Source organism: Loa loa (genome assembly GCF_000183805.2).
Source record: "Loa loa unplaced genomic scaffold supercont3.81, whole genome shotgun sequence".
NCBI lineage: Eukaryota > Metazoa > Nematoda > Chromadorea > Rhabditida > Onchocercidae > Loa > Loa loa.
Genome location: NW_018108261.1, coordinates 43,000 through 57,649, shown reverse-complemented (window position 1 = coordinate 57,649; position 14,650 = coordinate 43,000). Strand labels below are relative to the sequence as shown.

General features: G+C 31.0%; 4 protein-coding genes across 4 annotated transcripts; all 4 read right to left on the bottom strand.

Moving 5' to 3' along the window:
- Positions 1-2,139: 2,139 nt before the first annotated feature.
- On the bottom strand, positions 2,140-5,094 carry LOAG_07531 (hypothetical protein; the record flags this gene model as incomplete). The annotated part of the gene is made up of 9 exons (XM_003143064.1): positions 2,140-2,168; positions 2,309-2,346; positions 2,588-2,694; positions 3,589-3,702; positions 3,846-3,915; positions 4,073-4,097; positions 4,219-4,267; positions 4,359-4,521; positions 4,991-5,094. The coding sequence occupies 9 exons, from the start codon at positions 5,092-5,094 to the stop codon at positions 2,140-2,142; spliced, it is 699 nt and encodes a 232-aa protein (XP_003143112.1).
- Positions 5,095-6,218: 1,124 nt separating this feature from the next.
- Positions 6,219-8,485, bottom strand: LOAG_07530 (hypothetical protein; the record flags this gene model as incomplete). Its single annotated transcript, XM_020447459.1, has 4 exons — positions 6,219-6,337; positions 7,007-7,114; positions 7,681-7,887; positions 8,408-8,485. 4 exons carry the CDS (start codon positions 8,483-8,485, stop codon positions 6,266-6,268), a joined length of 465 nt encoding a protein of 154 aa, XP_020302312.1. The 3' UTR covers positions 6,219-6,265.
- A 1,951-nt stretch (positions 8,486-10,436) lies between these two features.
- On the bottom strand, positions 10,437-13,168 carry LOAG_07529 (hypothetical protein; the record flags this gene model as incomplete). The annotated part of the gene is made up of 8 exons (XM_020447458.1): positions 10,437-10,447; positions 10,616-10,778; positions 11,097-11,224; positions 11,438-11,597; positions 11,781-11,905; positions 12,256-12,289; positions 12,584-12,917; positions 13,131-13,168. The coding sequence occupies 8 exons, from the start codon at positions 13,166-13,168 to the stop codon at positions 10,437-10,439; spliced, it is 993 nt and encodes a 330-aa protein (XP_020302311.1).
- Positions 13,169-13,811: 643 nt separating this feature from the next.
- On the bottom strand, positions 13,812-14,487 carry LOAG_07528 (hypothetical protein; the record flags this gene model as incomplete). The annotated part of the gene is made up of 2 exons (XM_003143061.1): positions 13,812-13,999; positions 14,433-14,487. 2 exons carry the CDS (start codon positions 14,485-14,487, stop codon positions 13,812-13,814), a joined length of 243 nt encoding a protein of 80 aa, XP_003143109.1.
- Positions 14,488-14,650: the final 163 nt, after the last annotated feature.

Sequence of the window (14,650 nt, the reverse complement as noted above, 5' to 3'; positions counted from 1 at the left end):
TCCAGATTTAGTAGGAATACTATTGCCGTTTCGAATGATGGAAAATGTAATCATAGCCGACGTCGAGAAAGCGTTTTTACAATTGGAACTGCATCAATCCGACAGAAACTGTACCAGATTCCTCTGGATAAATGATATCGAACTTGCGGTTACCGAGGAAAACCTGAAATGTTATCGTTTTAGAAGAGTTCCTTTTGGAGTAGTATCATCATCGTTTTTGAGCCATTCAAAGGTGTTAAATATATTACTAAAGCTGGAAGATTTCAAGTGCGCACGTGACTATTCCTGTGTTTCAGTTTTCAAATTATATTAGGGAAATTCTCTCTCTGCTGTTCTTATTTACTGGTTGTAATAGCTAGTGATGGTGGGATAAGGATAAGGTATGAGTGAAGTGTATGTTATATGTAACACATACTTTGGCTGAGCACGTGAACTATTCCAATTTTATTGTAAAAAAAATATTTTGCAATTAAGTTGTAAATTTCCGTCTTTATTTTCCTCTTTGATTTTCATTGGTTGATGGTGGTTTGGCTTTGTTAAAAGGATGCGTGGTAATTCTGTTTGACTTATGGTATAGTTATCTCTAGTGTTGGATTGGACGAGGGAACAGGTTGAATGATTTATGAAAACACAGGGCACTGATCATATGATCAATGCTAATGATGTTGAACTTTAGATTGATAAATTTCGCGCCCACTTTTCTCTCGGTTTCACTTTTTAACTTTGATTTTCCTAAACTACTGTTTTTCCTATTTGTAAATTGATGCAGTATCGCCTAGTCCTCTATGAGTGTTGGGTGATTTGTGATGTTTCCTGTATTATCTGTCGTCAGTATTTTGAATTGTAGCATGTCATGCTTGTTGCTAATGTGGAATGTTCATCAAATCTACTACTTTATTTTTCTGCTGGAAGATCTCTTTGATATCATTTAAATCTATCTTGAAATCTGCACTTATCAATGAATTTTCTCTTAAATATTTCGTAATAAAGACTTATTGAATTGTCAATTTTTGCAAACGCTGGCAATGATGGACTAAATGAATTAGGAAAAAGACTCCAAATGGATTAGTGAAAGAGTTTCAAATATAGCGTTGTCGTTTCTCAGTGTTATAAAAGGATGACTAGAAATATCGTGGAATTAAAATTAACTAGGAGAGGGATTTGAATGAATTACCAGAAGGATCTAAGGAAGAAGTTTTCATTCAATTCGAAGGTTGGAAAACAGGGTAAAATTCCCTATTTCATGCAGAATCAAATGAACTACTAAAACTACTGAGTAGGTCGGAAGGTTGCGTAAATATCTAATTGTTTCGATCTGGAAATGGAGTTTTTTTTAAGAGTTTTGTAAAATAGTTATAAGTAAAGCCAATATTTATTTATCTGAAGCAAATCTTGAAAGTTCCAAATTTAAAGTGCTGCCTATCATAAAATAATGAGATGAGTCTTTTTCAAGAATATATAACATTTGATCGAACGAATATCCACTTACTTTTTTTTTCTATTTGCATTTCCAATATTAAATTACATGTATGATATGAATTCATAAAAATAAATACAATTTCAATACATCAATACATTTCAATGAATTCGATAAATTCCATACAAAATATTACACTGCTGATTTGCCTTTGCCATTCTTTCAAAGAATTCAACATTTTCAGAGATCAAATAATATCGTAGCATAAATTTGAATAACAATCGATTTAATTTTAAAATCACTTTTCCTCCGACTAAGATCATCGTAATTTAGTATGTGTTGCAGTTACGCAGTAGATAACAGAGCTTTGCTAAGTTCGGGATAACTTCGGGACGAATACATCTCATCAATACAATATTCTTCTCTTCTTTCCAGCAATTCTGTCTATTCTCTTCGTTTTCTTCGCTTTATAATTCAGGTCATTTCAATTCAAAATTTGAAGTTTTAAAATTTCACCAAAGAAGGATAGAAATGTCATTTTGCAGTGAAAAAAAAAAAAAAAGTTTAACGGTAGAACGGAAGATCTCACTACGTCTTACTTTTCTTTGCAGCCATATTGTCAACTCAATTTGATTACTTTCACTTCCGTCAATTGCGCTTGAGTGATAAGTTGCATAATTTTGTGAAAAGATATGATAGCAAATCAATATATTTTGCGAAGATTAGCATGACATATATGGACCAAAACAGCCTAAAAATTAAGAATTTTTCAAAAATTTTCGTAAATTTACAACACTTGGATTAAATTTTTTTTGGGTGTGTTCGCTACTGTGCAACGTGATCAGTTGATTTTTGACAGTAGTAAATATATCAGATCCGAAAAACACTGACCAAAATTGGCAAAAATCTTGAATTCCCATGAAATTTGCCTAAAAATTAAACTTTTCTTAAAAATTGACACTAATCCAAAACTTGAGACGAAATTCTTTTAGTGCGCAACACTTGAAATGGAATTTTAAACTTGAATGAAGTTTTTTTGGTACGTAACATGATCAGCGATTTCTGACAGTAATAAAAATACCAAATATATCAAACACTAACTAAGACTGACAAAAACCTCATCGCATACGGATAAAAACAGCCTAAGGTTGGGGAGCAATTCGCGAGAACCCCAGGTCAGGAAACGACTCGCGAGGACACCAGGTCGGGGAACAATCAGCGATCAGGACGGCCCGCAATAGCGGTGAGCCAGGGACGATTCGCGAAGACCCCAGGTTCTGGAACAACTCGCAAAGTAGTTTATGGATGACGAAATTTCACACCAATTATTGCTATCTTTTATTATCGACAACCAAACAACAGTTGCCATATTTCGGAACAAACTTAAAAGAAATATATCATTATCGATTGAGCAACGAATTTCGAAAATACCATTGATTTTACCATTAGTTATCAAATAATTTCTTGCAGTGAGACTTCACAAAACTTGGCCGGCAAATATGAGAAATCACTTGATAAATCTCGCAAGACCGAACAGTCTAAAGCTGTGAGCATTTAAAACCAAATTTCAAAAAAAAAAGTCTCATGAGAAGTCTCAATAATGACAATCTAGAAAGATGCAGAAAGGAATAACATGCAATTACCTTCTGGAGGAAATAATGGTTAAGGGAAAAAAATGAGGCGCTAAAATCTACCCGTACGGTAAAGCTATTATTGCTTATTTGAACTACTATGGATTCATGAGAAAAAAATCGATGACCAAAAAAGTGAGGAGTTTCGCGATAAATAACGCTGTTATTCCCAAAAAAAAATAGAAAATAAAGTAAAAGTCTATCAGTTCTTTAGCAAATTAGTTCTGTTGAACAGTTTGATTCTATTCCAGATTGTCACCATTTTGTTGTGACGCTGTTTGCAAGTGGCAACGGCTAATTTTTTTGTTTAGTTGAAATTTAAGTTCCGAAGTGTTTCTCTCATTTAACTTCCAATGTTCACATCGGATTCGCCTGATAATATTGAAAGAAATGAAAAGTGAAATGAACTAAATACTTTCAATTTGAATTGAAATTTAAGTTATAATTTTCCGTTATTCATTGATTTATTATCCTATAACGAAGTGATAAATACGAATATACTATAAAGCATACAACAATGAATATAAATGCAACAAAAACTTCAATATTTTCCTTTTCTGCTTTCTTGATCGTATATTCCCTTTCACTTATTGCTTGATCAAAGTATGATCTAGAGACGATGTCGCAATATCTTTGAAAGTCATCTGAAGGTGACTATAAATTGCAGAGTTAACTGAAAGTTAACTTCCAGAAAAAATATGATAAGTGGTATGATTTTTGAACAATACCTCTTTTTTGCATAAATATTAAGCAATGCTATTTGAGAGTAAACAAAACATCAAATCAGACTTGTTCACCAGGAAAATCCGGGCCATATAATGTATACAGATGACATCATCGTCAATCCCTTTCTCCATTAGAACGAATCTAAAATATATTTGCAAATTAAAATAAATGCTGAGTCTTAATAAGTCCCAACTTTCAGTTCTGAGTCCTGACTTTAGTTAACTTCCTAAAAGTTAACTTCTAAAAAAAGTATAATAATTTGGTATGATTCCTTGGTATGATTTCTTTCAGTTCTCACCGATTGTTTATTGCATTTCTCCAAGCTGAAACCATGCTAAAACAACGTTTTTTGCTATACTTCAGGAGTGAAATTATAGCACAGCACAATTCATTTTTACCTTTAACAATTCCTCACCTAACCTTTAGTATCAAAAACAAAAATACTTACACCATCAGCTTTCTTTGCTTTAGCTGCTAGTGTTTTACGTGGATTCTAAAATTTTGGAATAGTAGCTCGATTGGCATTTAATTCTTTTTGATTAAATTGTCGACCGCCTTTTACTTCCATCACAATATTTCAATACCTTTCCTAAACATTTCCACAGTTCGATTGAAAATTTAATCAAACAACAATTCATAACAAATAAACTGAATTCGAGGTGATGATTAACTTGATTCCACAGATTCAATTTCTCTCTTCCTGTTTCTTGTCCTGTTCTTTCCACTTCCCTGCTCCCCCAGTTATCGCTTTAATTTTAGAACTTATCAAATAGTTGAGCACAATCGTTATCCTCAATGCCATCGATGCTAACTAAGCCGTCATATCTGATGACATGATCTCTATTTTAAACCGTATAAATTTTTATTTTATGCCGCTTAAAATGGAAATCATGTCATCAGCATCCGCAGGAGATGAAATTCATTAATTAGGATCTTTCAACTCTACAGTGAAAAGTCTGAATTATGTAAGAAAATGTATCATTTATAACTACTCGTCTTATAAAAAGCTATGACTGAAAAGATGAAATGCTGGGAGAATTCTGACATTCTTTTCTCGAAAGGAAAAGAATTGGTAATCTATCTGTAAATCCTGATAATTTGTCATTAATGATAGACTAGAAAACGGAAGAATAGTGAGGTCATTTACACCTGTAATTATTGACGATTTATCACTAACAATAGATAGGAGGTGAGAAGCCTTTTTGTGGTTACTTACCTTATCCTATACTTTAACAGCATGTTCTTGCATTTCACCAAATGGTGTAAGACCTGCTTGAGATGCAAGTTCTTTATCTCGTAACTGGGGGACAATTCATCCATAGTACTATGTCATCATTACTTTCGCTTAATTGTTTACTGCGTTTGATCGGTGTTGCTGTAAAAAATAAAAGAGATCATCAATTTCGTCCTGTTTCTAGGTCAGACGTTAAAATGTTATTTGCAAACACCCATGACTTATGTAAGTAGCATTCCTGCCGCTGAATTAAACTAAAATAATTTGGACTTTAATCTGTCAAACGAGCAATTTTTTTTTACAAAGGAAAGGTTTCTTTTAATGCTCAGCAAAATAAAACAAACATTGAAAGTGGAATTACATTTGAGGTTCATATACTATGGAATTTTCTGCAAGTAATAAAAACTTCTAAAACACAAAGCTAACAGAGAAAAGTGGTATCATTTTCCTTTCTATTTCACAAATCCCTCTCTTATTCTGTTGTAAAAATTATGAAAGATTTATTTCGTGTAACAAAAGATAAATGAAAATTAGAAAAAAAAAATGAAACACGAAAAGTTGAACAGAATGTTTCAATATTATGAATATTCGCCGAACTATTCCTTATTGTGAGTTGCATTGTAATCTGTTTGTTTTATCATTTCTTCCTCATCCAGTTTGGTTAGTTCATTTAAATTCTACAGTCGGAATTTTGGGAGGTATATACTTATACAAAAACCGCGCCAAGTTGATCCAATGATGCTCACAACTATTTAGCAAACCATTCAGGAACCCTAACTGGGGACAATTCATAAAAACCTTAGGCTCAATTCGCCAAAATCACAGGTTTGAGAACAGTTTGCAGAAGCTCTAGGTTGGGGAACAATATGCGGAACCCTAGGTTGGGGAACGACTCGCGAAAGTACTAGACCAAGCAACAACTCCCAAAAGTCCTAGGCTTGGGAACAATTCGTGAAAATTCCAAATTGTGGAAACGATTGGACGTCTACTGCCAGCTTAAGTTAAATGATAGGAATTTAAAGTTTTTTTTTTTAATTATGACATACCATAATTACTATATCAGAGCACTATGTGATTATCATCCCATTACTTCCTTTGTCTCCTTTTCCGTTTTTTCATTCTGTGCTTGATCTATTTGAAATTTTAATGGGTATCCAAAGATGAAATTCCTTTATCACGATCGAGGAATATAAGCAGTAAAAACAACAACCTATTAGCAATAATATGGATAATTGATTCTGACCAAAGAATGAATCATTAGGCATAGGCAGTAATCCATCGTTGGTATGCATCACATGTGTAAAGTAGAAAAGTTCCAATTGTAAATATCTGCAAATTCTAACATTACCTTGAAATTACTTAGTCTAAATTCTGGTAGGAAGTTACTATTTGAATTGGATAGTATTAAGAATCAAAAACAAACTTTTCATTAAAATATTCGAAATACGAAAAAATAAAATTTCAATTTCCATTATGACAGATGGAAATTAGTCCATCAGAAATTTAATCAGAGTTAAGAGATTGGAGCATTTCTCTTATTAATTCTTGCTTAAGCTTAATTTTATCTTTTATAATTAAACTATTCAATAGAGATAGGTTTAAGTGAAGAATGAAATAACTAAAGTGAGATAAATAAGTAAAATAAGTCGAATGTTGATGAATGACCTTGAGTGTAATTGATGATGAGATGCTGTTGTTAAAAAGATGTTTTCACTTAAAGTACGACATCTAATTAGCCTATCAACGAAGTTAATGGAATATTTAGGATTGTTTTATAGTTTACTTGTTTACTAAGTTAGAGATATCTTCCGAATTTTAGTTCTCAATTAATATAATTTAACTTGACTTACTTCCTTAAAAATCACGTCTATCTTCTACCTTGCTACTCTTACTCTTACTTTATCTTCATCTTATTGAATGCTTTTGTCTATTTATTTTATTCCTTAATGATGAAAATTTTGTTAGCGTTACAAAAATTTGCATTTTTGTCGAACTTACCACTTCAATTACCCACGGGAAGATGATCTTTGTTGATAGGATTGCAACGAATAGCATTATCATTCCAATCCCATAAAGTATACATGTTAGCAATGTATAAAACTTCTCCTAAAAGTATGAATTTAGTTTTAAACCATCTTAAATATTAAACGTTAAATTTGCATAACAATCAATAAATCTATCATTCTACCAAAATGTTTTTTTTTTTTTGGCTTGATTATACAAGCAGTTTAATTATTGTATGAATGGAATCAGACTAAATAATCATGCAAATGTCCAAATTAGAATTTCGCCTAAAATATGATCCTTGTTTTATGCAAAAGGCTAAAAGAGTAATTGCTACAAAAATGGTCACATATGCCGAGAAACATTGAGACAATCCGATCATTGAAATTTCATTATATTTAGTATTTTAGTATTATTATAATCTATAGAATTATTAATGGATACGATCATTCAGCAAACTTTCTGTTAGGAATGTTTCATTTGTGATTTATGGATTTATCGTAACCAGAATAATTACCACCCAATGCATAATCGTACAATTTAACATACTTATTATTATTCAATGCGAATATATTTATCCATTTATTTACTAACAGTTTATCGAGAGAAACGTGTATTACAATCGGCCTATCTACTTTATTTATGAAAATTGATTGAAAAAGAATCACCAGAATAGGGAAATTAAACCGGTAATAGGCATCCGGTATACTGCATAAATGACACAATGTTAGGATAGTAGTACAGACAAATACGAATGCATTTACACATACTATTATAAATAAATGATTGAAGGAATAAACATTTCGTGTACATTTAAGTTCAATATTATTCGGGAAGCAACCAATGGAAAAGCCAGTACAAACCAGTCCAAAAGTCTGAAAATTATTTAAGACAAATAACTGATACAAAGTATAAGAGAAAGATATAATCATAGCTTGAGGGTTGTTAGTTGATATTATCACATTAATTAGTGATAAATCAATTTAAATAGCACTGGAACTCAAAAATTAATGATATAATGTGTAAATTTTTTTTTTACAAATTTCTCGTAGTCATTTTTACTTTATCATTTTATCATTGCTTTATCTCCTATCAATGAGTTGGTGGTGAACTAAGAACAATGAACAATGAGTCCATCCAAAAAAAAAAAAAATCAACAATTAATGAAGAAGTCATTTGTTAGCTTAATCAACGACTGATAAAGCTCAAAATATTTAAATACCTCAAAATGAAATACCCATTTTAAGAATGAGTATGGACAGATAGTGCAATTATATGTTGACAGTCGCACACATATTCATGACTTTACAGCTAATCAACAAACTTTCATAACTTGGAAAGGAACAATTTGCGCCATTCTTCTTATCACACAAAGTAAATCTCAGTAACACTTACGAGTTCTAATATTTTCAGCAAATTTGATCTCTCCTCGAAAAAGCCGAAATTAATACGAATCGGTGCCGATGCCGCCATTCTTCATCATCAAATAACGCCCAATAACAATTTCATACAATACCGTACGTTTATCGATGATTAATATAAATGTACACATACAAAGACAGACAGACAGATAAATAACATACACACACACACATACACACACATATACACCGACAAATACAAAGAGACAACCATTAACAATATGTCATATGTCGGTGAACCTTGTGGTATACACCACTATTTGGGAAAGCGAAAATATGTGACACGACGTGATGTGATCTGATGTGACTCATTGGTTTTTTTTTTTCGCATTAATTTTTCAATTTCATCAATGCTTTTGAAAATGAATAGGTAGAAAGGAATGGATGGAATGAGAAAGCTATCTCTCCATTCATCATTTCTAATCCTAAATTTCAATTTTATTCGAACAATGAAATGACCTTTCTTAAAGCAGGGGTCATGATATCCCATCAATTTGCTATCAGTCACTTCTTACAAATGATTATGTTGAATTTTTTTTTGATTTACAAAAAAAAAAAGAAATTTGCATATCTTCGTTGGCACTTTTCAGGAGAAAATGTAATTCCTACAAATCTTATCGAAATTCAACTATCATTTGAATATTATTCTAATATATGAATCACATGCATTGTGAAGACTGTCTTATCAATAATTTTATTCTGTAAATGAATGAATAATCGATTGATTGATATGAATAATCGATTGGTATGAATTAATACTTCGATGGTAGTTTATTTGATTTAAACTGCTTAGAAGTTCCAAAATCATTCATTTCACACTTAATTATTTCAATTTTTTTGGGCACAAACTGCGAAAAGAAGGCGAAAAACATCAAAGTAACCGTTATATTGGCGCAGTAGCATAGTCAGGAAGATTCAGAAACCTAATAGATCAGAAAGATTCAGAAACCAAATAGATCAAAAAGATTGGGAATTGATGGAAGTTTGTATGCTTATGTATAACTTATTATGTGTTTCTGATAGAAGGCAAAAACTTTTAATTAACCTAATTATTTTTTTACGCAATATCCAATCCGTATGTGGGAGTGCGCAATTGTTACTGATATCTTTGATGGATGATACCGTGAATGAGAGTGTATTTACAGATTATCAGCAATCTAAACGATGATAGTTTGTATAGATCACTGGTTCGTTCCTCTAATTTTTTCTTGACTAAAAGATCATTTTTGGTTTTTTTTTTTTAGTTGTGATATGAATCTAAAGGTTGAAAAATAATAAATTCTGTTGATTTGAAAATAAACTTTATGCAAAACTTTTAATGTTTTAATTTATCAAATATTAATAAGAATCACCTCTCACCTATTTTCTATTCATCGTTCCATCTTCCTTGCGGACATCTGTGATCCGCGAACTATCGGTTGAAAACCACTGGTATAAATGGAGTAACAGTGAATGGGAAGTTATACCATACCTGGTTCATGCATCACTTCATTCGTATTAATTAATTTGGTTTATTTAATTGGCAGTATTGATTATTCATTTGACATTGAGATAGTTTGCATGTCATTTTGATGAAAATTAAAACATCCATCGATTGATTCAATTAGTGAGAGGAAATAATAGGCATGAAATGGAATCACAATGAATTCTAATTATAGGTAATCGTTTTAAGCAGACAGATATATTGACCTAACTGCTAGATGCAAATGTTCATCTTTTTTTTTTTTGTCAAATGCAATCGAATGACAATTCGATTTACCAACAGGTGTCATCATTGGTGATGGCACAAAATACATATATTTCACATAGTTCTGAAGGATATTTTTGAGATGAGTTTAATTTAGCAATACAATAAATGAACATTGTTCTAAATCCACCCGTGGGTGACATATGAGAAATAAATTTCAATGTAGTTTTTTTTTTTCCCCCTCCCCCAATTTAAACAATGCTATGATGAATAAAAGATAGAGAGATGTTGTGCTGATGTAATCGAACATAAAATTTCATTTCCGATCTGCAAAATGATTTATTTTTAAACAGTACATTTGTTAGAGATGATAAATGGGAAGAAATAATAATAGTAATACTGAAATTATCAATTAATATCATCTTAATTAATCACTAAAAGGATATACAATGAGTAGTACTAATACTCTTCCTTTGTTGCTAAAATTAAACATACCACGAATTAAACATTCATCCATTTCAATATAATCCAATTTTTGCTCTTTCTCATTGATGAAATATTTGGGACGTGTTTTAGCAGAATCTTTATTGAGGATACAATTCGATCGTTGATATTCATGGAAATATATTGCTGAACGACATATGAAATTTAACATTTCCTGTAGATATATCAATAATTTTCATCTGAATATTACAACGAATTAATTTTAAAAATTTTATTTTAATTTTTAATTTTCGTCTAATCTCTCATATCATTTATCAATTGTTATATTTCAAAATCTGTTAAGATATATAAAATGATTTAGAGTTTGTATACGTTATCAGTAGTAAATTATTGAAACATAATGAAGTAAAAAGGATAAACGCTTGATAATATATCATTAAAAAAAAAAAAAAAGTAAAATGGTCATCATTACTCAATACATTGCTTTTAGTTATTGTATCAAAAACTACTATATGACTCTATTAAGTCATACCGTAGACCGTAAACATATTTCAATACAGTAATTATGTGATGGAGCATTGATTACAGCGGTTGCATGCCCAACAAGTATATGTTGAGGTGTACGATGTAAAATTATGCTACATTTATTATGAACCATATCTATAAAAAAAAAAATTTCTTTTGTTTTTACTGTCCAAAATGGTTCCTTTATAAATTCAAAATCTGATAATTACCTGAAATACACAAATGTTTTTTTTTCCCCAACAAACTTTTAAGGTTCGCAAATATAAAATATTAGCTTTGAATTAGAATTATAATTTCAATCATATGAATTTAACCGTTACAGCGACTAGGTGAGTGTTAAATTGTTACCGGATATGCAAATCTTTTCGAAATATACCGTATCCTTATTTGAAATATACTTAGCATTTCCAGTTGGAGCAATTGATGTATTGAATAAAATGCAACGTTTACTGATCCGGTTGTATTGGGCACTATGACATCCGATCGGTGAAAAATTTCTATCATTCAGCTGAAAAAATCAAATTGAAGTGAGAAATTTCTTAAAAATCACCAAGATCATCACTATTTCCGTTGACAGAATTTTATGGATATGTGTGACTTTCGAGTCACAGAGTTGGCCCATATGATGACAAATGCGGAAAATTGACATCTTCAAAATGAAAGAAAAAAAAAGTAGATTTTTCGGTGCAACCTTATTTTCCGTACATATATATAAACACATTTCAAGCGTACGTGTCTGAAATGTTGCTAAACCCTCAGCAATCACTTCAATACCATCGATCACTTCAATATAAATCGAAAAACCGGATTTGCAATCTGGAAGGTTGTATTTGATGTTTACTTTTAAAATTGAATATAAATTTAAAATCATTTAATGCTATAATCAGGCTGATAATATATTATTATAATTAAAACTGCTATTTCTCTTCGATTGGATCTTTCATGCCAAATATGTCACAAATGAAGGGTCAGACAAAGTGTATCCACGGATACGATAGGCTCGCTAGCCTCGTAAATATCTTAGGAGAAAGAAGGACAATTCTAGCTCCAGACCCAGATAGATAGAGCTCGCTTAATTCTGCAAGGTAATCTATCTATTGACGTGGATGATGGTTTAACAAAACTTATACCCTAACAATTTTATTGCTAGAAACTGGCAGAGAAACCTGTCCTGACCTGTTCTGATTTTGAGGTCAGTTCCTAAAAAATTCATTGTGCAGGTTGGAAGGACACACCTATATTTGTAGCGTTTGCAAAGAATACAGATAGAATCCTTCTCAAATCTTATTTTTCAATTTAATTGTCATCATTGCCATTATAATGATGTCATCATTATAATGGCAATGATGACAATTAAAGCTGTTGCTATTCTCCCTCTTTTTCATAATAAAAGATATTGGACAAATGGAAAAAGTCCACTTTCTTATCATCTTTATCTCGAGATTATAAACTATTTCTGGAAGCATTTAGTGAAATTTATCAAAAAAAACGAACAGTAAACATGCCTATTGTATTGGTTACATTAGTAGTAGTTCGAAATTCATGCTGCAGATCACTTATGGAAGAATAGTAATAGGATGGTGATGCATCTAACTTGGTTGTACCAATTGTCGCATTTGTTTCTATCTTCTGAATTTGTAACTTGTCATCTGGTACTAGGAATTTTCTTTGCTCATTGGTAATACTGGTGTCAATCGGAGTGATAAATGTCGATTGCTTGGAAGTAACATTTACATTTTGGTGACCCGATAGTCCAACATTACAGTCATCATTTAGGAGCAAGAGGAAACCAATAGCTGGTACTATGGATGGTACACATGATTTCGTCCTGAAATACAGTCTAATTTTTGTTTTTAATTAAGTAAAAAAATACACAATTAGTCATTTGATCATAAGTGTACTTTCTGATAATGGTATTTTATCAACGTAACAATTCATCGTGATGACAAGAACAATGTGACAATTGATAATTCATATTGATGGGAAGAAAAGATTGAAAGATTAATATAACTTATTATGAAGTTAACGGAAATGAACTAACGCAAAATCATCGCTTTCACCTATGATCCCAATTTCCATACTTGTAATGTGATTTTCTAAAAATGCATAATATATGAACTATTCACAGCATATATAAGCCAAAGTGCAGTATTGATTAGCAAAAGATATGATAATAAAAGATCAGGAAACAATCTTGATAAAGATGGTAGTAGTAATATCGAAAGGCTATAATTAAACTGAACATCTTCTCGGAAATTATTGATTCCAGATGTATCATCATACGTCGATAAGTTTTTAGGAAGTGAAAAATTGAAATTTTACCTTTTTGCCATGAATGTTTTCGTTGTAAGGCAACCACAATATCATACAGTTGACATTCTGCCCTGAAATTAACAAACAATTCATCAAGATGGATCATTAGAATTTTCAGGTATTTAAATTGTAAATTATAGAAGCTATACATTATGACTTAGAAATGTTGTCAGAATTTTCATTAAAAATAATTGTCTCATAATATTAATTATCTTTTAATTCATTCATTAACTGGACGAAACTTCAAATGGTCGAATCTAATGCTTGCATAAGATTCATAGATATATTCATTGGATTCTGAATCATTTAGAATCTTTCATGATCAATTTGAAAGTTAGAAAACATGAAATAATTGCTGATGTCAGATGAACTTCAACGATTCATCACAACATTTGATATTTCTTTCATTTCATGGAAAATAAAAGTTCTGGATTTTTAACATTACCTTATTCTGTTGTACTTGACATGTTTGGGCTAACATTTTCAAGCACAAATCACGACATTCCTGCTCGTTTAGTAGAAGACGTTGCTCGTACGCAGTAGCACACGTAATTTGTAAATTAGGATACGTCTGAATGCATAATTCAGCCTGATTACCTAAAATAAAAATAGGAATAATGTTTTGCTTTATCATGCTAGCAGCTAATAAAAATTATCGTTAATTCAAATTAAAATGAATAAAATGGATCATTCATAAATCATAAAATTAACAAGTTGAAATACTTGTGATATGAATAATGCAGTATGATAGTATTTTTATTGACAGAAATTAATTAATCTTTAAAGAAGATGGATAAGGCGTAAAATAATTAGTGAATGGAAAAGTTTGATAATTAAAAGTAAAAATTGATGGTAATCATCATTGTTTCATCTCACGTCCATTATACGTCAAATACAGTCATCTCATGCCCATTACACGTCAAGTACAGTCATCTCATGTCCATTACACGTCAAATACAGTTATTGCACGTCAAGTACTGCTATAAACGAATAAAATAGGAAATGAAGTTTAACATTAAAATGATCTTACCATTAAAAGTGTTGAGAGTAAGAAATGGAAGTAGAAGAGAAAATGGAAGAATCATAACAAATGGAAGTGTAAAATTCAGGCAAGTCAATTCGTGGCATTGTTAATTATGCATTATTTTAGGTTAATCTAAGCTTACTCTATTTTCTTCTTTGTATGTTTTATTGAATGCAAAATAGGCCTTTTTTAAGAGTTTGTCAAAATTTGGAGTGACATTTTTT